At 36.6% G+C, this 24,513-nt stretch overlaps 1 protein-coding gene across 1 annotated transcript; it reads left to right on the top strand.

Moving 5' to 3' along the window:
- Nucleotides 1-2,916: 2,916 nt before the first annotated feature.
- On the top strand, nt 2,917-24,150 carry LOC112126118 (extracellular serine/threonine protein CG31145-like). Its single transcript, XM_024229868.1, has 5 exons — nt 2,917-3,209; nt 10,466-10,588; nt 10,647-10,828; nt 12,204-12,477; nt 22,379-24,150. The coding sequence occupies exons 1-5, from the start codon at nt 2,932-2,934 to the stop codon at nt 22,599-22,601; spliced, it is 1,080 nt and encodes a 359-aa protein (XP_024085636.1). The 5' UTR covers nt 2,917-2,931; the 3' UTR covers nt 22,602-24,150.
- Nucleotides 24,151-24,513: the final 363 nt, after the last annotated feature.

The following is a 24,513-nucleotide window of genomic DNA, read 5'->3' as shown; positions in this document are numbered from 1 at the left end:
ATCCCCCACCAGACCCCATGAAATTATCCCCCACCAGACCCCATCAAGTGTGCCAGTATTCACTGTGCCAGAATCGGCCTTTTATCACTACTTTAGGGTATAATTGGCCTCTTATGCTTTTCCCTTAAGTCCTCTCGGTGAACAATTCGTGATTTTTATTAATTTAATTATTCCTTTCTATCTAATACCAAACACTTTGCCATTATAGCTGTCTGGTGGATAATGAGTGATATAATCCACCCTTAATTGTGTAACTATCCTCCAATCTCGATTCATACGGTTCTGATACTTCTGAAATAGCTGGACGCTCGTATTTTCTTGTTTATTTCACACTATAAAAAATGTTAAATCATGATAGCGTGAAAGAAAATTCACCAAACCACCGAAAAATGAATTATTTGTAGATTAAACGTTAATTAACGGTTTACTGTATCTACAGTGATAGGTCCAAAATGGCGACGGGTGTGGGAGTCGCCATTCGCATGGGGAGTGAGATAGAAAAGCTGTCACCCCCCCGTCAGCAAGTGTACACACCGGAACTGAAAGGCCTCGCGCTACGAATCGTCGAAAGAAATCAAGAAAATACATCCATAATGTGCACAGACTCCCTAAGCGCAACACAGAAACTCAGAGGAAAAGAGCATCCGCAGACCCGTTAATCAGAAAAAATATGAACAACATAAAGCGATCGACCCTGGGCATTCGGGACATAGAGGTAATGAAACGGTTGGTATGTTGGCCAAAGTGGAAGCCAACACGGACTCGCTATGCCCCGAAACCTACTGTGACCTAGCAGCTTACCACAACGAGAATACATTTTGAAATTGATCCTAAATTAGTCCAAAATTTGGTGGAATAATGTTCCAAGTATGAGACACGCGAAGAAATTCGTAGAAGGGCCATCCGCAAAACTTAAAGGGGTTACTGGAAGGCAACTACTACCGAACCAGGATTCTGGTTAGACGCCTGACAAGGCACTGCCCCTAAGAAGGCACATGCACCGGATAGAAGTACAGACAGAAGAAATACTGTGCAGACACTCCCAGGAAGAGGAGGAGACCGCAGAACACGTTTTAGGTTTATGTATGTGTTATTTTTAGAACTAGGAAACGCAAGCAAGATCCCTTAAGAAGCTGCTGGCAAGGCTATGGAGGTTGATTTACAGCATGATTCTGGCCAGTGAGTTATAAAAAAAACAGAGAAGCACAAGAGTCTACTCAGGTCGATGTTCAGAAGGCCTTGGGGCTGCCTCTTTTATCCCTATCCCTATCCCTCAAGGTATCGACGTCGGTGAGGAAAAGGTCATCCTGGTATGGGTTCCGGGACACAATGGTATAACCGGGAACGAACAAGCAGAGAAGGCAGCGAAGTTAGCCCCGATGAGACTACACGCCCCACTCACTGTATGTCCAGCGAATTTACAAAGAACGATTGCAAATGTTATAAAAATATATGAAGAAGCCCTGGAACGAAAGAAACATATCCAAATTACATAGATATAAAAAGACATCGGTTTCTAGCCTGCTAAAGCTGAGACTGGAAGGGAAATGGTTATACGTACGTGGTTGGTCATACCAAGATTACACCCGGACACCTTCTAATGGGAGAGAGACCGCGTAGGTGCCCGTTTGTGAACAGCTACAACACCTTACGGTAGAACATAAAATAGCCGACTGCAAAGAAAGAAATACCACATCCAGAATGACCTGCGCGCGGTCTTGAGGCTAGGGCAACAGGCACAGATCGTTGAGCCAATAAATATATATCAGGGCCATAAATATTTTTAAATGTACATCTTTTTATACATTAAAAAAAATATTTAATGTATTTATTGGATATTTATTGGAACGAATGTATTTATTTGCGTAAATGGTTTATTCCCAAATTACCCCGAGGAATATCGAGTGCTCTGGGGTAGTGTAAACGAAGTCTGGTGTGTGAATGTAATTTATTGGCGTGAATGGACGGGCATATTCCTAAATACCTCGAGGGATATCGATTACTCCAGGGGTCGTGTCAATGCTAACCAGACTATCATGTTTTTTAATCTTATGTCTGTGTTTCTGTGTATTTGTATTATTTTATAAAGAGTTGGTTACCGCTATTTCATAAAACATCATAACTTCGCTGAAGGAAAAAAACTGTGACAGTTTTTGGCAATGTTGGGACTGAGTCGGTCTTTACAGCAATTTGAAAAGCATCTATTAAAACCTTTTTTTTTAAACCTTAATATTAAAAATATTAAAACCTTAATGGTGCCAATTTGTACACATATTTAAGATTGTTTTTCCCTGATGACCTTAAAATAGGTCGAAAACGTGCAGTAACAATTAAATTATTTTCATCAAGACCATACTGAGTTCCAGATTATTTGTAAGTAAAAAAAGTGGTCCATATATCTAACACTGTAAATGAGCACGTAGAATCTGACGGGAAGGACCAAAAATACTACCAAAAAACGAAATGTAAATACAATTTTAATTTAATTTTGATTTTGAAAGTTTCATTGTGATGCTTCACTGTAAGTAGGGGCGTTAATTAAGTTTCAAGGTTGTAATTGATAAGTTGAAACTTGGACGAGTGAGGGACTTGGGAATTTGACGTGAAGGGCGGAATTGCGAGATTAACGAATTAACCGCAATGCCTTCGAGAATATTATAAATCAAAGCTTGTATCATAGCTGTTTAGAAGTAATTGGCCGAAACAGATTGGCGAGAGCGAGGTAGGGCGAAGGGCATGGCCATCATCCTGACGAATTTACAACTTGCGCCATTAACTTTCTTGTCAAATTATTAAATTAAACTGTTATTTCGTGAAACTTGAATTAAACAAGGATTAGTTAGAAGGTGGTCAAATCTCACCAGACGTTAATGTGATGTACGACTTGAAACATTAAATCCTGAAAATCAAATTTGGTAATTTACAAATGTCATGAGCACAAATCACATCCGACGCGTCGAGCTTTACCGCCAGCTCGTTAATTATTTAATATTCGTTTCCTCTCCTATCGGCTTATTAACAATCGTTCTCTTTTTGAAAACGGAATACGAATCGAAAAAACCATCAACTGATAAAGTGTTTAATGAAAAATTAATATGTTTCGTTTTTTGTTTCAGGTTTCCTCGGGAACAACAAACGTTACCGAACCATTTCTACTTCTCAGACTTTGAGAGGCATACCGCAGAGATTGCGACATTTCATTTAGACAGGTTTTTGTTTACTTTATTTTCCTGCTTTTTGCTTACTAATAATGGCTTTAGCAGTGATGAAGGTTTTGTGTCGTTTCGTCCCATTTTATTACAAACTATAATTGTTGTATGATTTATCAGGGTGGCGGCCAGATAATGAACATTCGTTTCAATGAACAACAGCAGTTCATGATTTTTTATTTTCGTCTGTTTCGGACTCATTGTAGTTCATCAGGCAAAATATTCCAGAAGAAATAAAAATTTCTATACATCATTCTACAAAGTGTAGACGGTGAAATTATTATGAAATATTTTTTCATACAAAAAATATGCTGACAACATATTCTTGATCATCAATGAGGAAGTTTTGATGATGTTTTGAGCTCTTTTAATGAATTTCATCCAGATTTAAATTTCATCCTAGAGAAAAACAGAATGGGAGCATACAAAATTATCAGAAATGAAAACTGCACTCTAAAGTTGGACTAGTACCAGAAAGACAGAGACTGGAGAATCTTACATTTCTGATCACAACGTCCCACCCACCATAAACTGAATTCAACTTTCAAGCTAATCCGCAGGTGTCTGTATCTCTCCAGGAAGGAGTTTCACGGAAAGAATTCAACCGAATTGGGGCGCTTCCTAAAGCTCAATGAATAACCGGATGCAGTTAGGACTAGATTAATCAAAGGGTCATCACGTCACCACCAATGAGATATTTCTCCTTCCCTGTGGTCACACAATTTAATCGCGGAGGTGTTCCGGTCAGTCAACAATATCCCACCAAGCTTGGTCCACCAACAACTTTTACCGTACCTTCTACAGCAGACTCTAAGGCAAAAGAGAAATTGAACAAGATTCTAACTTGGTCTATAAAATAATGCTTTTGCTGACAAGTTTATATTGGTGAATCAAAGCAAATTACAAAAAAAAGAGTTCAACAACACAAAAATGGCTTTAAAAAACGGAAACGGATACGCCAGAGCCTTTGCTCATACGGTAAAAAATTTACATGTGGTTATTAAATATAAGGAAATAAGTATCATCAAGCAAGAACCACTGTTGAAGAATTAGACTGTGTAGAAATGTTTGATGTGAATAACGTAATGATTTTTTTATGTTTTGCGTGATGTGGTGATGTATGTATATTATTGATACATAATGACACATCTACAAAGAAAACAACACTTTGAGTGTGTACAAATACTTTGATCTAGTAAGATTTTATACAATGCTAGAAATTTTAGACTAAATCAAAGTATTTGTACTCACTCAAAGTGTTTGTTTTCTTTGTAGATGTGTCATTGTGCATTTTTATAAGTTATACTATGTTTATAAATCCCAAGCCCTCAAGATGATCTCAATAAAGATCGAAACGTTGGCACGATAAAGAAAATGTTGTTCTAAAACCTACGTCACACCAGACCGCATCTCACGATCTCCAAATAATCACTAATAAAATATAATGCTTCACCTGCTACCTTTTATTAATCACTTAAATGTAAACAATAACATAGGCCTCCTTTTAACGTTATTAATTTATTTTTTTTACATTTGAATTAATAACTTGCAACTTCTGTTCTTTTTCACAATCTCTATATGATAAGTGGCTGTACCGGACTTTATCGAATGACGTTTAAAATTTTTTATTTGTATTTTGTCCCTTCTAGAATGTTTTCCCTGATGAAGGACTACAGTAAGTTCGAAACATTGAATCGAAACGAAAAAGTCATGAATTGCATTCTCTGGCCACCACCCCCACAAATTCTCCGTCATCCGGCCGACAAGAAACATCAACGGTACTTTTTGCGTCTAATGTATAGATATTGAAGTACAGATGCCGGCCAGAAATGGATTATCGGGCTACATTTTTGTCAGCCTAGAATAAAGGGCACAAAATGTCCTATTATTCGTGTCACACGGTTTCAGGCAGCCCATCGAGTCTATACATAAAAGCTTTTTCATATTTCTATGAATACATTCTTCCTCGCTCGGAGGAAAATGAGGCGGGTCAACCACATCGGAAGTAAATCGGGCAAACGTCAGCAACCTCGAAAAGATTTGGAAAGGGAAGTTTTGTCCTAATAAACGACCTACCAAAACGCTCTCTTTCTCATCTAGCTGTCTCGTTTTCACCTAGGGCCGGCCTTTACAGGGAAAAATGTAAATTACTTCAGAACAAATGTGTTACATGAGAAATTATATATAGAATCAAATTACCGATGATTAAAAAAATATATTAGCCAAAATTCACCAAATCACAGAGAAACTATACTGTTAAAGGACTATTCTCCAACCTATAAGACACTCTGCAAAACGTAAATTTAAGTATCTATAGAAAAAGAATTTACAAATTTATAAGAAAAATCAATTTTCTTTATCTTGCCACGTTTCGACCTTTATTGAGATCTTCTTCAGGGCCTGGGATTTATAAACATAGTTTAAATTGTACAAATACATGTAGGAGNTCACCTCCTACATGTATTTGTACAATTTAAACTATGTTTATAAATCCCAGGCCCTGAAGAAGATCTCAATAAAGGTCGAAACGTGGCAAGATAAAGAAAATGTTTTTCTAAAACCTACGTCACACCAGACCGCATCTCACGATCTCCAAATAATCATTAGCTAACGACCATTAAACACCACACAATATAATAAAAATTAATAAAATATTAGCCACACAACTCCAAGTAAGGACCTAGCATATGCTATCTGGCATGGTCAAACTAAAAATAAACATGATATAAATTATCGGGTTGTCCGGAAAATAATGCAGGATTTTAAGTTTTCATTAAAAAAAATCTATATAAAATATTCTGTTTACGTTTACAGGATTACTCATTTGTATGAATGTCAACACTTATTAATCCTCTTCCAAATGATATTGTTTGTTTACCTCTGTAGCATTCCGCTACTTGGAAATAATTCAGTCATCCTTATAATGTCAAAGCGAGAATTTCGTACGATTTTCTTTTACGAGTTTAAACTCGGCCGAAGCGGAGCCCAAACGGCTAGAAACATTAACCAAGTCTGGGGCGAGGGTTGTGTTAATGAGTGCACTGTGCAAAGGTGGTTTAAAAAATTTCGGGAGGGAGATTTCAGCCTTGAAGATGAAGAAGGTCGTGGAAGGCCTTCCTCTCTTAATGATGATGTTCTGCGATCAGTGGTGGAAGAAAACCCCAAAACAACTGTTCGAGAACTTGCAGAGCAACTCAAAGTCAGTAAAACGACCGTCGCTGACCACCTCAAGGCGATTGGAAAAGTGAAAAAACTCGAAAATTGGGTTCCACACTCATTAAACGATCGCCAAAAAAATCAGCGCTTTGATGTTTGTGCATCACTTCTTTGTCGAAACAAAAATGACCCATTTCTGGCCAGAATTGTTACATGTGACGAAAAGTGGATTCTCTACGATAACACTAGACGTTCTGGACAGTGGCTCGACAAAGGAGAAGCTCCAATACATTTTCCAAAGCCCCCAACTCATCAAAAAAAGGTAATGGTTACGGTATGGTGGGCTTCATTTGGTTTAATACACTACAGCTTCTTAAATCCTGGCGAAACCATCAATGCTGAATCATACTGTAACCAAATTAATACCATGCATCAGAAATTGGCAGTAATGAAGCCCTCTTTGGTCAATCGGAAAGGGCCCATTTTGTTGCATGACAACGCTCGACCACATGTGTCACGTGTAACGTCACAAAAATTATTGGAGCTTGGCTATGAAACTTTGCCTCACCCACCCTACTCTCCGGACCTCTCGCCTACTGACTACCATTTTTTTAGACACCTGGACCACTACTTACAACACATAATATTCAAAAATCAAACGGAACTGGAAAATGCATTTATTGACTTTATCAATTCTAAAAATTCTGAATTCTACTCAGACGGAATTAATAAGTTACCAACACGTTGGGAGAAATGTATTGAGAGTATGATTAAAGAACATTGCTTTAAAGTAACTAGTTTCTTTTTTTTTGTTTAATACCAAAATCCTGCATTATTTTCCGGACAACCCAATAAAAAATAAAACAAAATATAAATATATCAATAGTAGAATTTAAAAGAATGTAAAAATAATGGACAATAAATAAATCTTAATATAAATCTTAAAATGTTAAGAATTCATGAAATTAGACTGGGACCCGTGCCATCCGAAGACCGTACAATTAGAATAGGGCTTTTCTCCCTTTTTTTCCCATGGCGATGTGCGGTGGTCTGGTCGGTTATAAGTAACACTGGGATAATCTGATTCTTCCCTAATGGACTGGTAGTTAGCCAAGTGCTGCTAAGAGGCTCGTCAGACTTTAGAAGGTTCGACGAGCTCCCCGGTGGGATCGCACACATCCCAGGAGGAGAGGAACCAGTTACCAAGCCAACTCCAGCCCCAGATCGCTCGTTAACCGGAATTTACAGTCAGAGCTGAATCACTGATAAATTCTCCTTGATTCTGACTCCCTGATAGGTCGAAAACACCTATGCCACGTTTGCGACATTGTCAGATTTTAATTTTTAAAAATATTTTCAAAAGACGAATTTTTTCTAATATTGCCATTTACCCATTCCACAGCGTACAATTTGTACATCTCGATAGTTACGAAAACTGTTTTAAAAACATAAACACTCAATGACACTAGGATATTTTACGAAAACAATATAACTTTAGGGATGGTTTTGAAAAAGTTTATGGAAGATAAAAGTTGTACGGTATAGTAGAAGTAAAAACATTGTCTTGGAAGATGACGTGTTTCACTGATCGCGACGTTCGGAAGAATTTAGCGCCTGGGCTGTGTTAAACTCATTAATATTTAAGCAGTCGTAAAAAACAGCCCTGTTTGTCCTTTGGCCTCTCTAAAAGGTAAGTGGGACCAAACGCTTAGGATTACCCAAGTCAATAAAACTCCAGAAATCCAAGAGGCCTGCCAAGTGGTCTCGGCCCAGAGATGGCTGATAAGTTTTCCTCTGCAGGTTCGAGGGAACCATTTAAATTTCCCAAACTCCTTCTGTTTGTCTTCCTCGGCTTAATGGAGCTTTCTCCGTTTTGAAAGTGAAAACAAGTCGGTGAATGAGGAAAGAAAACTCGACCCAAAAGTACGAATTCAATACTAAAGCGGCTTTTAGCCGGGCCCTCTCCTGAATTTTGTTCACCGGTAAAGAAATGGCCCTTCTCGATACACAAGTGGCCGAAATTTCTCCTCCCTTTTCTACATTCATTTTCTACAATTTGAAGCCTTTGAAACAATGGTTCGTCTTTGTTTCTACATCGTTCGAGCCAAATACCGTTCTCCTTGCCATTCAGTCAAAAAAGTAATTTCGTACAATCAACGGATAAATACAATTATGTTTGGTTTTACCATAATTAAATCATCGATGTACCGTTTTTTCGCAGATTCCTTTCATAGCTAATAGATCAATTACCAATCCAAATATTTCAGGCCTTGAGTGTATATTATTTCCCTGATCGTCATCGGACATCGGTTAATTTCAAAGTTTGGAGTGTTTCCATACGATTAACAGCCCATTGGTATTTTAAAAACTATCTGTACTTCCAATTAGCTGATTATAAGGAGGATTGGATTGGTGAAAATCTTCACCCCAGAGAGACGATCGGTAATGGGAATTAAATACCGTCAGATTGCCCAAACCAAAACTATTTTACCCAATCGTCACGTTTTACATTCCTTTTACTGCGCCAAAATTTACAAAAATTTGATAGAACAAGCTGGAATAAATTATACCCACAACAAATGTGCAGATTAATAAGTACTAAGTCATATTCATTACTGCGTTCTGTGAATAAAGTCCCACTTCATTTAACTTAAGCTCACTGCTCCATCGTCCAGGTGTAACAAGGGGACGACCAGTTTATTGGATCACGGATTTGGACCAAACTATTTTTTGGTAATTTTTACACTTTAAAATATCCGACGCCACTTCTTGTGAATTGGCCATGGTTTTGCCAAAAAATATTGAAAGTTGAAATTTTTCGTTTATTGCTCCTTTCCACTTGATCAAATCAAAAAGTGAATTTATCATTAGGAGATCGTGAGATGCAGGTTTTAGAAAAACATTTTCTTTATCATGCCAACGTTTCGATCTTTATAGAGATCATCTTCAGGGCTCAAAGTGTTTGTTTTTTGTGGGTTTTTTTTGTGTGTGTCGTGTGACACAAGAATGACACATCTACACGGAAACACTTTGAGCCCTGAAGATGATCTCCATAAAGATCGAAACGTTGGCATGATAAAGAAAATGTTTTTGTAAAACCTACGTCACACCAGACCACATCTCACGATCTCCGAATAATCATTGACTAACGGTCACTAAACACCACACATTGAATTTATCATTTTACAACATTTTTTATGGAGCTTGCAGTATAAATATAGTAAAAGCTTCAAAGTTTATCAATAAAAAAAATTTCTAAAAACCAAATATTTTTCAAACAAACTAAGTTCCAATTTTTCGTTTATTTCCCCTTCCTACTTGCTCAAATCAACGTGTGAATTTATCCCTTTACAGTATTTTTTAAGGAGCTTGCAATTAAAGTATAGTAAAAAGCTTCAGAGTTCATCAATAATCAAAAATTTTCTAAAAACCAAATATTTTTCAAGCAAACTAAGTTAATATTTTTCGTTTATTTCTCCTTTCTACTTGCTCAAATCAAAATGTGAATTTATCATTTTACAAATCAACATGTAAATTTTTTATGTACCTTGCAATAAAAGTATAGCAAAAGCTTCAAAGTTTGTCAATAATCAAAAATTTTCTAAAAACAAAATATTGTTCAAGCAAACAAGTTATACATTTGTTTTCGTGAAACTATGTGAAAATGTGAAATTTCGTTTAGCACCTCTAGAAAACCCCTCAATAAAAAGTTTTGTTTCAATTTAAATTTATCGATTTTTGACCCCTCATTTGATTGAAACGGCTATAATTAAAAAATGGCTAAAAGGATTATAATGTCCAACAGATAATTAACGTTAAAATTCAACCCCTTTTAAGTCATATTCATAATTGCGTTCTGTGAATAAAGTCTCACTTCCGTTCACTTACGCTCAATGCTCCTTCGTATAGGTCTTAGTTTCTTAATTCCCTAAGGATTAGGATTTACTGTCCATACAGATTTTCGGAAGAGAATCGAGGACCTGTAAGTTTCGCTCGAGGCACAAAATGAATGCTGTCAAGTTTTTTCCTTGATTATAATTAAGAAATAACTATTCTTATGTATTTTCCGTAAATAAATTTCTGTATAATCGAATTTACAGGTTGCTGGGATTCAGAAGAGCGATGCCAGTGACTGGACGGACGCTAAATATAACGACTGAAATTTATCAGATTGCGGATGAAGAGCTGCTTAGAACGTGGTTCATCTCCCCTTCTAACAACATGTGAGTACTTTTATCTAATTCCACAAATTTCACTAAAAAATTATTCCGTCAATTGCAGGTGTTTTCACGGAAAGTGCTCTTACTACTGCGATACAAGCCACGCGATTTGTGGTAACCCGGACACCCTCGAAGGCTCTTTCGCCGCCTACCTCCCTCCGAAGAATATCGGCGCGAGAAAAGTATGGAAACACCCTTGGAGGCGTTCTTATCATAAAAGAAGAAAAGCACAATGGGAGCAAGGTGATTATCATTTATGCACCTAACTGTCAAATCTACTAGATGCCAAAAACCAATCTATACCTCCATTCATTATACAAAACACACTAAAGGGGCGTCGGAGGCCGCAACGGTTTAGGCGTTGATACGGCGCTCATCACTGTAAGGTAAAGGTCCCGGGTTCGAATGCAGGGCCGCTGGATTCGAACCCAGGACCTTTACCTTACAAATGAGCTTTTTTTCAAAAACACCGGCACCCTGAGGGTTGATATGACCTCTGCTATGGCGAACCCTCGTTAAAAAAAAATATATAATTAATATAATTGACAATGATTTAAATTACTTGCTATTAAAAAATAAAATCAAATCATATTTCTTCATTGTTCATTGGTTAATCACTTTCAACATGATATTCTGACCTTAAAAAGCACGATTTCTGAAATTATTATAATTTTTGATAATTAAATATAAAAAGTGCGTTTAATGATTATTTGGAGATCGTGAGATGCGGTCTGGTGTGACGTAGGTTTTGAAAAATATTTTCTTTATCATGCCGACGTTTCGATCTTTATTGAGATCATCTTTAGGGCCTGGGCTTTATAAGCATTGTTTTAATTATACAAATACACGTAGAATGTGGAAAAAATTGAATTTATACAATCAAAATATGAATCTGTATAATTTAAACAATGTTTAAAAATCTCATGTCCTGAAGATGATCTCACTAAAGATCGAAACGTTGGTACGATAAAGAAAATGTTTTTCTAAACCTACGTCACACCAGACCGCATCTCACAATCTCCAAATAATCATCAACTAACGGTCACTAAACACCACACACAAAAAAGAATGCGTTTAATCACGACCAATTTTGAAATATCTCTCAACTGATCTGTTTTTCCATCAAATCGAGGGAAATGACGTGTCTTTTTGTTAAAGGTTTTACAAATATTAGTAGTAATAGCGCAAATATTAAATTAATTCGAATGCTAAACACAGCGAGAGAGTTTGTATTCTAGGATGTATCTTTGGTAATGCAATATATTGACAAATCAAACAACATGTTCAAACCTTCCTACTGAAATCCAGAGCCCTGAACGACGTGTTTCAAATATTTACAACTCGTATATTAGACATACATATACTGTTTCTACACGGCGTGGAGTGAAGAAAAAAACCGTATCTTATATATAAAATGTACTGTGTGTTTTCATAGGTTCCATATATCATTTCTTTTTATAGAACTTGTACTATATAAACTAAAAATGTATATTGTTAGACGGAAGGTTGTTTGCCAGAATGAATTTTGACTCTCTCCTATGCATATTAACGTTGAATGACCTGTCAACCCAAATCGATCTTCGTTAAAGACCGCTTTTGAAACAGTGTTTACTTCCAGAGTCTGATTACTGCAACCTTGTAAAAGGTCTCGCGCCGTACAACACCGGCCGTCGCCTGCTGGACCTGATGGACATGTCAGTCCTGGATTTTCTAACGGGGAACATGGACCGGCACCACTACGAGACATTCAAGGTGTTCGGAAACGACACCTACCCATTGCATTTGGACCATGGCCGGGGTTTCGGAAGGCCTTACCACGACGAGCTGTCGATTCTCGCTCCTCTTCTCCAATGTTGCCTCATCAGGGATTCGACCTTGAAAAGACTTCTCGCGTAAGTATGTTTTTTACAAGACAAATCCGACTTTCTAAAGGTTTATTAAGATGTATTTGTAGTCACGGTAGCTAAAGTGGTGGAGCAGCGGCGTATTTAGCCGAAAGTCGTGGGTTCGAATCCCGCCTGTGACACAAATTTTTCATTTCGAAAGAATTGTGTATAATTAATTGAGTATTTATATATAATTAAGCATAAGCTGATAAAATAATAAAAAAGTTAGTATGTATATGCTTACATACAGTTTGATGCATTATTCGACTCGCCATAGGAAAAATTATGCATCTCTTTTTAAATGGATTTTGGTGCTATTTCTTTAATTTTTTTAAATAAAACTCATCACCACACGATTAAATAGCATGGTGTAATTTTAGTAAAAGAGATTTGTTTGTAAACATTGAATGAAAACATGGGCTGTGGGTTTGTAATATTGAATTTGAATCCATGGCATTGTTTTCATCCATCACTCCAGTCAGGAGAAAGTTGCGTAGATGAAGCAATATTAAGATGTAATCTGGTCGTTGCCTATGGTTTTGGTACGCCAATCCTCGCTCCTGTTCAGCGTTGCAACATCTTTTGTTGATAGCCTATGTGATTTATATCATGGTCATATCAAAATAAATAATCGGTAACCACATTCATCACCCCAACAACAGGAAGAAAAAGGTTGCTCTCTGTGTCCCATCTAATTGACTTTACTAACTCCTTGGCCCTATATAGCGACCCTGTAGCTGTGCCTCCCGATATGAGAAGATTGTGCTTGAGTAAGGCGAGTATTTAGGGAACTTGTTCCCATTTTAAAAAGTAAGAAAGTTTTTTTTACCGTATACCCATTGTGTTGTACATTTATAGATATCTCGTGTCTTGTGTTTCTTTGTGTATAGTGAGACAGAATATATTTATTAGCGAAATGTGAAGTGTGAGAGGGCCGATGGGGGAATATTGAGTACCTATCGATTCTCAATTATATTAATTATCAAGTTCTCACCACCCTAGCTGAATGAATGTTATGTAAATAGGAATGAATGTATTTAAGAATGAGTGAGAGTGTGGAGTGGGCTTGGATATGGATATGCTAGTATCTGGGTTCACTGAAACCATCAACGTTTTTTATTGTATACAAAACTGATAGTTTTGTACACATCCTGGCGTGTGTTTAGAGTGGATGTATTTATTGGCGTTAATAAGAGGGGGGTGATGGTGTTATATTTCGTACCGTTGGTGGAGAGAAAAAAAATCAAAAGTTCACTGGCATAAATATGACTTTTATTAATCTCAAGACTCTGCACAACGGACGTATCGATATACACTTCAACTATGGGTATGGCTAGATAGTCTGTGTGATGCAGTGTTTTTCCTATGGTAAATCGAAAACTGCACCACCTTTTATTTAATGTATTTAATGTAAAAAACATAAGAAGGTATAAGATCTATTGATACGAATTATAGTAAGAAATCAGAAAATAATTGATATAATTAAATATACAGGGTGTTCTTTCTTGATGGCCCGGCTAAATTTCTCTTAAAAGCAATGATTCTATTAAAAAAATATGTGTTTAATTTTTTAGTCCATTTTCATATGTTTACCTTTTTTAGAGAGAAATTATACAGGGTACCTCAGGCCGAGTTCAACTTCAAAATTTCAAATACGACCCGACACATCCTGAAACCCCATTTTAAAGGATTTTGTAACCTTAAAACAATGATGCAATCGGATTTTAAATTGGTCAAAAAATGATAAAGTTTGAGGGGAAAAACACATTTCGTTTATTTCTTTGTTGCCTACTTAACGTAAATATGCAAATATTTGCTCTTTTAACCACCCTTCACCGGTGCTCAGAACGATGGAGTCAGGGAAGATGGATTGTCAAACATTTTCTATCCTTTGCCGCATTTCTTCAACTGAAGTTGCTGGGTTATGATAACGTAGACACTGTTTTTTAAATGGCCTCACAGAAAAGAGTCAAGAGGAGTTAAATAGGGTGAGCGAAGAGGCCGACAGATCGGGCCATGAGGTCCCATCCACCTATCTCGGAAGTGATGATTCAAATATCGTTTCACCCGCAAAGCATTGTGTGTGGGGCAGCCATCAAGTTCATTCTTTGTCGTTGTTGCAGAGGAAAACCACCTAATAGTGTTGGTAAAACCTCCCTAAAAAAATTAAAGGACTGAGCATTATTATTACGAAATTATTTTCATCATTCAATTAGTTTCATTTTTACGAAAGTATTTTCGTAAAAATAAGGCCCAATTAATTTATTTCCGAGAAGCCCAAACAAAACGTTGATACTGTTAACCACCTGATGATGACAAGAGTACAAAATTCTCGAGGCTTCCTCTCCCCACGTTCGAAAATTCGAACGGTTTAGCCATTAGAGGTGAACTTGGATTCGTCAGTCAATAGGATGTATGGAAGAACTTCTTTCTTCGGCCTCCCAAATCGACATTTGTGCAAGAAACGTTAGACATATCAGGGTCCCGAAGCCCTGGACAAGTTGAGAGCGATACGGCTTAAAATTGTAAGTCAGGGGAGTACAAAATACACTTTTATACCACTCCCAAAGAAACCTAATGCAAAAAGTTGTAAGGAATACCGGACAGTCAGTTTGATGAGTCACATGCTGAAGTTATTTTTAAAAGTCCTACCGAAAAAGCTAGTGTCACGAACGGGATTCGAACCCAAGAACTTTGGCTCAATACGCCGCTGCTCTAAGCACTTGAGCTATCGTGTCATTCGTTTACTTTAGTGAAGAAGCAAATTATTGGAATTAACAACGAAACAAACGAAATGCATTATTTTTCAAACTCTTTGTCTTAACTTTGTCATGTTTTGACCAATGTAAAATCCAAACATTGTTTTCTACGTGAAAAAACCTTTAAAATGATGTGTCAGGATGTATAGGGTCGTGTTTGAAATGTTGAAGTTGAACTGGGTCTGAGATACCCTGTATATTTTTTCTCCAAAAAAAGTAAAAATTTGCAACTAGATTAAAAAATATTAAAAATGTCTTTTTTGTTTTTTTGATAGCGTCATTGGTTTAAGAGAAATTCATCCAGGCCATCTAAAAATGACACCCTTTATAAAACGCCTAAACATCTCTAAATTTGCTATACGACGAATTTATCAAGATTTGATGTTATCTGTGTGTATCAAAATACCATAGTAAAAACGATGTTGCGTAAAATTGGAATCGCTGCGTGTACATTACTGGGTTAATGGTTTTGCCCTTTCCATAAAATTGTATTTTTGTACGTGCAAACCGTATTAGAAGTTACAAGCCGCGTCGACGCTTTAATGGGAATGGTCCCGCACCTTGTTTTCCGATGTAATTGACCTCATCTTCCCTCGTAATGTGCCGTATGCATTAAAACATTTTTGCATTTGCCCCAGTCCTGACTCTGTCCATTTCTGACACACTAAACGACTGAATCTTCCTAATGTATATCTGCCGAAAGGACTGCTCAATATTATATCGTCCTCTTGGTTGTGGGGTGTACTAAACCTGGGAAATATATTGTGAAAAAGCTTACGTTGAATAACATGTTATACGGCCTTAATCTATGTAATATAGAAACGAGTGGCAGGTATGGATGGAAAATAAGCAAAACGTTTACAAATCGAGGTCATACAGGGAAACGATCTACATGTCCAAACTGAACAGTTAGATTGTATTGATTTGTTTCTGGTGAGAGCGTTTCGATATAATGCTATCTATTTAATTCGATAAATGGTATCTTACAAAAAAGACACCGCAATAACTGTGAATTACGCACAGAATGCCTTAATGATTACGATGCTGGATCATCGCAGTCTGGTAACCATAGGATCGTCTAACATGAGACGGTCGGCTATGATCGTATGAGTGTAGACTGTAGAGTAGAAACAAGTAGGGAGGCAGGATTTCAATTAGCTTCCTCCTCGAGGGACGATACATAATTCAGAGCCGTTCAAAGCCGCCGACCATTAGACCTGATACAACATTGATGGATCTTTTCAATAGAAGGCCGTCCGTCTCGGCTGGGGAAGGGACTCTCACTTTTGTCGACGGCATCCCGTCCCGCGTTAACCTCCGACAACATTCAAAATACATTTTGACACAATTTGCATTGTCTGGTTTTGTACCAACTCCAGGTCTCTTACATTTTAAGGTGCCGCTTGTGATTTATTGTTTCTCCCTTATTGTTACTGCTCTTACTTTCTCAATACGACTTTTACAAATGTATATTTTTTTACATTTACACTCCGAAACTCATGTTTTTAACTTATAATAGGTAAATTAGGCGTATATTTTTATTTTTATTTTACACAATAATTGTGTAAACCTACAATTATTTGTTCTACGAAGTGCAGTGATCGACCTCAAAATACGGCGAAGTGCCACGTCTGACAAACGAACAAGTGAAATTACGCAGATCGGGATTTATTTCAGCCGTCACTTCAAATTATTTGATGATTTTATTTAATTAGTTTTTTGGTATTTTTTAAACTTTATTGAGAAATGCACATTACAGTTGTGATCGTACACTAAATACACTGACAGGCAAAACGTTCCACCAAATTGATTTTTTTATTTTCTCGATAAAAGAAAATTCTGCCCAATAATTGTTGTCTCATTGTTTTTATTCATAAATACCTACTTAATTCGATAAATGGTATCTTACAAAAAAGACACCGCAATAACTGTGAATTGCGCACAGAATGCCTTAATGATTAAGCTGCTGGAACTAATGCTATGTTTATTATGATGTTTATCTGTGTTTTATATTGGGAATATCAATTATGGGTAATCGAGCTTAATCCTTAATCTAAAATAAGGATGAAGGAGTTTTCAATGTTTTACATCTTACGGAATTTAAAATGTTTGTTCAGTCTCAATCGAATTCTGAAGAAATAAACTGTTTAGTTTTCGTCTTTGTTTGATTAATTTCTCTTTTTAAACTTAAAAATGCCACTTAGTGCTGAGGATGTCGCGCGTGGTGTGGCACTTATTGATGATGGACGTTTCATTGCGGCTATTGCCATCGGAGTTCCCTACGAAACTCTGCGAGACGCCGTTAGACTTTCCGAGAAACTGGCTCCTACCATAGAAAGCCCGGTTCTGGACGCCCTAGGATAACAGAACCACGGGATGATCATTTTTTGACTTTGAGAAATTGGCGAAACCGGCACCTTATTGTTCAAGCTTTTCATCAGCTCCAGGAAGTTCGAGTGTCCAAATTTTTGAATGCACTTTTGAAGAAGATTAAATCAGTATGGACTGATGGCTTTTCGCCCCGTAAGAGGACCATAATTGATCAGAACGTACAGAATTCCATGGCATTTGCTCGAGAACACAACCATGGTCTTTGGATTGGTCGGGTGTACGTTTTACAGATGAATGTAGATTTGCTCTAGATCTCCAGATGAGCGTGAAAGAGTGTGGTAATAAATGAAAGGTACGAAGCCTGTAATTTTTTCCAGAGCCAACCTTTTCAACTTAGCTCAGCGATGGACGAGAATTTCAATGAAGAGCTACCAGAGTTGTATGTGTTCGTGGATGGTCTTTGACGATCACTCGCTATGTGAATGAAATTTTTGAACATCATGCGTTGCCTATCATCGATTAAATCAGCGACAACCTATTCTAATGCACGATAATGCCCGTCCACGTGTCGCTCGCATAGTACAACCTACCATCAACAGCATAACTTTAGGGTCTTAGCCTGGCCAGCCAGTTCTCCAGAGTTGAACCTATTCGAACATTCATGGGAATTCTTAAAAGACGAATAAGAGCACGTCCATCACTTCCTGATACACCCCACGATCATGAAAGGATTCTTCGTGAAGAAAGGGTTAACCTCCAGCAAAGAGACATTTCCATATTGTAGAAAATATGCCGAGGTTTCTTCGAGATATAATTAAGGCAAGAGGAGGAAATACGCGATATTGAAATGTTAATTAAAAATCTAAAATAACATTAAAACAAATCTTATCTGTTCGTCTTTATTATTTTTTTTTTTCATTTTCATTAGCAATTTCCATTTTTTATTGTTTTGTTAGACAAAGACTCAATTATTAAACGTTAAAACTCGTGAAACTTGGATTAATACATAAAAATATATATAAAAATATACGCGGTAGCCGAGTGGTTAGCATGAGAGACTCTCACGCCGCGGTCGTGGGTTCGATTCCCACGGTCTCCTCTGGCTCTTTTTTCCCGATAACCCCCAATTTGAAACAACATATATAAGGATTCGTCATGGCTAATATGCAAAGATCATAAGGCAAAAAAAACAACTTATGAATCAGATGCCAATGACTACAAGGTGCAAACGTATTGCAAGATAGTTTTCATGATCATTATGTAAATGAGAGATGCTTCTCGAGGAGAGGAATGGTTTTACTGACGAGGAAATGTTTCAGTGCGTAAGTCGATGTGGGTGTAACCGTAGATATCGCACCGATATTGTAGATGCGAGTTCTCACTGGAACAAAATTGTTTCATTTGACACGAGGCGACGGTAAGTTAATTGGACTAATTGTAACTTCGTTGGGTTCAATTTTACTTTTAATTGCTGACGCTGTTCGCGAATTCCTGTAGCACGGAATGTGCTTCTTCCCTGGTATCTTGTTTTGACAATATGGCGACATGATCAGTAAAATGGGTTGTTTGTAAACGCGTATTTGTTGGGAAATTTCTTGAAAATAGAAGACAGAGAACTGCCTTGAAGTACTCCCGATTTAATTTCCAAAGACTGAGAATAGGCTTCTCTATAGCGCACTGAATATTTTCGTTTCCTAAGATAAGATTGAAATGTGCGGTGGTAAAGATGGGGCTTCAGTTTTAAGCCTCATAAGCCTGGGTGCCACTCTATGTTAAATGCCTTTTAAGTGTCTATGAACAGTCCTAGGCAGACTTTCTTCTCCTCGACCAAGTGTAACAGAACAAAAGCATTATGGATATGGATCATCCGATCCGTCTGCCAGAAGTCATTGGTTTACAAATATATATGCAGTTTAGAGAAGAAAGAGAGAAGAATAGAAAAAAAGTGATAAAAGAGAGAAAAGACAACCAAGTGTAACATGAGCTTTGGTAGAAAGACTGTTTATGTCATCTTTCCTTTTTTCCTGGATTGGCGATCATGTTGGCGGTTGCTTACATTTCTATGGGAAGTAGGTTGGACGAAAGATGGCAATATAAATTTATGTCAGGAACACCTTTACGGGGAAGGTGCTGTTGGACTAAGAAGTCTTGGCTGGGAGCTTTTTTTATGGCGTTCATGACCTCTTTGGGGGTAAATAAGGAAGAGAAAAGCGATTAATTTATTATTTAATCGCTTGTATAAAAAGTACATCTTACACTATTGAACTTTCGCCCCGAAGGGTTGTCACTTTCTATTTTAAATAATTCAACCAACTGTTAATGATCTGCATAACAAAGAATCTTTAAACTATTTTAGGTTGCTAGTCGTTCAAACGTTGCAAATTTAACGATTAATTCAAAGGGCGTTAACTTTATCGGATTCTCGAACTTTTGGATAAAAAAATAGAGGAGCGAGGCCAAAAACCAGTTCCTTCTATAAAACCTTCTTGGTATATAATTTACAACGCATTCTCCAATATCTCAGGAGTTTATCTTGGTCGTAAAACCGCCTTGAGTCCGCGGCCGTCCGCTTTATCGGGTGCGTCCCTTCGATTCCGACTCTGGAAGCTCCTTGCTTCCCCCACGTTGTAAATATTCGAGGAGCATTACTCCAGGTAGGACACACTGTCCATTATGGGATTTGTACAAATAAAACCCTTTAGGGACGCATTACAATTCTTATCTTTCTGCAAATATTTGCTTTTAGTGCCGGAGATTTCATCCCTTACCCTAAAAGACACCTTATCTTGCTGTTTAGGGATGAATAATAGCTGGCACCTGTACGAACATTCTACGTTTAATTCTCTAAAATTTACTTAATAAAGGGAAACCTTCTCCTCCACAACGAAGAAATAGCGAAAAAATCGATTCACAGCAAGTAGCTTTGATTTCAAGGTACAAAATTAATATGCGAGGTGCCGGACATGACCAGCCTTTTTCTTTTTCTTTTTTCGATCAGCGGTGAAAAAAATAAGTTCAAAAATAAAAGGAGTGTGTAGATTTGTTTTTATCAATGGTCATCTTTGATGGATTAAGTCTGGGTTTTTGATTTGATCCACTAGGTAATTTTCAGTCATTTATCTTTTCAGTTTCTATGATGTAAATTGTGTTAATAATCTATTTATGTTTGGTCTAATTGACCAAATTACTTCTTTCAATTAATTATTCTTTTCTCGTAAGGTCTTAGTTGATATGAGCAAAGTAGATCTATTCAGGTCGAGGAGCCGAGGCCTTGTGGCCGCCTCTTTTATCCCTATCCCTTGATTGAGATGAAAAAGAGTCACGAGCGGGATTCGAACCCAGACGTTCGGCTCAATTCGCCGCTGCTCTAACCATTTGAGCTATCGTGATTTCGATACACTCGGACATCAAATCCCCATCATAACCTTTCAAATAATCCCTCTTTAGCCGAATGGGTCGTGGGGGAAAATCGCAAAAAAGAGTATAATTCGAAAGGTTGTAGGTTGGTTTCCGACTATTAATATTAAATATAAACAAAAGTTTTAAAAAATTAGGTTTATTAAATAAACAATATAAACATACATTTTTATATTGTTTTGGAATTATAGTTGTTTGAATCAGATATTCCAATAACGACTTCTCAAAAATCAGAAAATTTTATGATCTTGTTTACTTGAAAAATATGGGTCTTTAGAAATTTTTGGGTATTGATAAACTTGAATAGCTATTACTATATTTTTATTGCAGTCTACATTAAAAAACCTACATTGAAAAATGTCAAAAAGGAGGGAAAATTCGAAAGGTAGGTTGAGAGGGGGAGCTTGTGTCCGTGTGTGAGGAAACACGATAGGTCAAGTGGTTAGAGCTTGAGACGGTCGTGGGTTCGAATCCCGCTCGTGACACTAGCTTTTTCATCTCAACCAAGAACTTACATAAAAAGAATAATTAATTGAAAATGTATAAATAATGTTTGAAGAGTTTTATTGATTTGTGTATTCAATCCAATTTTTCATGTAGAATGTGTTGTGTTTGTACATTTCTAGGTTCAGTGCATTTTTCATCCTTTTTTAATACATTTTTAGCCGTCATTTTATGATTCACTTTAAATTAATTAATTAATTAATTAATATATAAATTAATATATAACTATATAAAATATATATAATATTAATACATAAATTTATATATTATATATAAAAAATTAACTAATTAAATAAACGTATTTTATTTTTATGTCGTAAATAAAATTATATCGGTTCAATAAAATAATAAAATAGTTTTAATATTTTACATTGACGTCGATTTAATTTTTTTTTAATTAATTTGATTAGATAGCAACATTAACACGTGGAAGCACATTTCAGCATTATATTGAAACCCGCGCAAGGGAAAATGCAAGGTCATGCAGTTTTGAATAATATAAGGCAAAAGCAAGAGCGAGCATTGAATCCTTCAATGAACTGACATGCGTCTGTCGCGGTTTCGAGGACATTATAAATTGAACGTAATTTAACCTTTCAGCTTTTCATGAGTACTGACATTTCGACAAATCTAAAAGCGAAAGATAGATTTTCAATTTTGAAAGTTTAGAAATACGGCTATTTTGTTTTCTTTAGCTTAAATATCACCAAAATTAGATTTTGTTTTAACAACAATTAGATACCCTCAGGTTTGGAAGGTGCATCGTCGTACGTAAGCGCGGTGATAATCGTCCTATAAATGTTTCCCGTGTCATTTTCGCCAAATTTGGGCCATTGAAATTAAAATCTCTTCATCTTTTACATGCTTTGGGTTAATTAAAAAGCGTTTCGTTTCAGATTCCACAACGGAGAGAAGAAATTGAGCGAGCTGATGCGGGATTCGATGTCAGTCGACCCGGTGAACCCGGTCCTTTGGGAGCCCCACTTCGCCGCCATGGACCGCAGGGTGAACATCATCCTCCAAGCCGTCAGAGACTGCCTTTCGAAGAGTTCCTCCAACGACTCGGAACTTCCGCAGAGCATCGTCGTCGAGATGCCCGGCTCCTCGGGGAAAAACTGACCTGGCAGGCGGCAGGGCGAAGCGGACAGTCGTCTTCCACCTTTCCGACTACGCCTCGCAACAATTTTCCACCGTTTTGAAATTTTGATTAATCCGAGTACTTAAAATTGTCATCGCTTCGCCCTTTCCCGCCGACTCTGGTCATCTTGATAAGACTTAAACGGAGAGAGTATTTTTTTCTGCAAATCGATTTAACCGTGCCTATGTCACAATCGGTCAATTACCCTGGATGTGACGGACTCTTTTTTTATATGAATCAATTATTTTGTAAGAATTTGAAATTTAGGAAATGTGGCCCTTCATTTCTTTATCTCTCCCGATCATTTTTTTGTTAAATGAGACAATTTGAAAAATAATTTCGTGAAACCGCGCACGAATTTTTAAAGTGAAGATCTAAAAACACACATTGAAGTTCGTCCGCCGATGTATTTATTATTTTTTTCTTCTTGTTCCGTTTTGTACGTTAAAGCACGTGAATAAAAGCACAACGGTGCCTGGAATGAAGAAAATGTTTTAACTAGCTGACAATCGTTCCACTGGTCTTCGCTCGATTCCCTTCGGCCACTGGAGTGAATCGAAGTACTTAAGCTCATTTATCTAACCAGATTATATTTAAACCTTTTATTCCAAAAACACCGGTTGTGTTTTAAAGAGGTTTTTAACAATCCTATAAGTCATATTTTATTATTCAGAAGGTTGCTGTCGATTTCGTGCTTTAACGTTTTTAACATTTAGGAAACATGAAGCCGATTTAATTTTCTCTTTTTATTTGTGTCTTTTTTTAAGTTAAATTTATTAATTAAAAATGTATAAAATTGGTTAATCGCATTTATCTTCGCATTAATGACGCCGAAATATAAATTTCTAAACAATATTATACGTAAGCATGTAAACCCCATTTTCTTCTTGTGAATTGACTTCGACCGGGGAGCTTTTTAATCTTAAAACACGATTGTTCCGCCGAATCTGTTGATATAATTTTCAAGTTGAGAAAACAGTTAGTTACCTAAGATATGCCAAAAAAAGTTAAGTGTTTAATTTGTGAAAATAATATCGATTAATTCAAAATTTAAAGTCCGGTCCAGTTTGTAAAAAAAAAGTTATAAAGTAATATTGGGTAATAACTATTTTTGTATTGTTGAATGCTGTGATGTAAACTTTTGTCACCTATTTTTTTATTATCAATATTTCTTTGCGAATTTTGATTAGAAACGAATTTATCCCGTTTTTCCTTTTTGAATTGACAAAATATAAAAATTTGTTTATTTGGGAACAAAATCTGGTTGTTTTAGACGCGTTCTCTTGTTTATCTGATAAAGTTTAAAGTTGTTAAATGAATATTTATGTATATAAATAGGAAAAAAAAGTGCCAGTGTGAGTGTTGTAATTACGTGTATATATTATGTATTTTGGGTTCGTTGTATATACATATGTATATGGACAAAGGAAAACGGTGTCTAGATGTGTACATATACACCCTTCTAGTCAAATAGAAACTGTTTCGAAATTAAGGGTATATTACTTTAAAATACAATTCAATAAAAAGAGATTTATTTATTTAAGCTCCTTTACCTGTTTAGCTCGCAGTGATCAAAGGTAAGGGAAAGTAATCTTTAAATCTTAATTGAGTTTGTATTAAATGTGCTTGCTTAAAAATTTAGTGACGTAATAGCCTTTCGTGGAATGTATAAAATCCCTTGCCGGTGAAAATGGCATTAAAGGGAAAACCATTTCCTCAAGGGAAAACCAGAGATTATTCAGATTTCAATTCATTTAAAATATCTGTGCCATCCTTTCGAAATAATCTGAATACTCTTTAAGAAACAAAATTGAACAAAGATTCGAAACCTAGGAAAGGATCGTGCTCCCTCAGAGACGTTACCATGTACTAAAGATGAAATCGCATTTCGAA

This window comes from Cimex lectularius, unplaced genomic scaffold (genome assembly GCF_000648675.2).
Source record: "Cimex lectularius strain Harlan isolate CLEC.00 unplaced genomic scaffold, Clec_2.1 scaffold532, whole genome shotgun sequence".
NCBI classification, from domain to species: Eukaryota; Metazoa; Arthropoda; class Insecta; order Hemiptera; family Cimicidae; genus Cimex; species Cimex lectularius.
Note: the sequence above shows the minus strand (reverse complement) of the source record. Positions and strands in the feature narration are given on the sequence as shown.

What these genes read in the sequence shown, in the direction of transcription:
- LOC112126118 (XM_024229868.1), top strand. Translation starts at nt 2,932, where the DNA reads ATGAGCACAAATCACATCCGACGCGTCGAGCTTTACCGCCAGCTCGTT. An exon ending in GCGACATTTCATTTAGACAG is followed by an intron (nt 3,210 to 10,465) that starts GTTTTTGTTTAC and finishes TCGAATTTACAG; the next exon opens with GTTGCTGGGATTCAGAAGAG. An exon ending in AAAAGCACAATGGGAGCAAG is followed by an intron (nt 10,829 to 12,203) that starts GTGATTATCATT and finishes GTTTACTTCCAG; the next exon opens with AGTCTGATTACTGCAACCTT.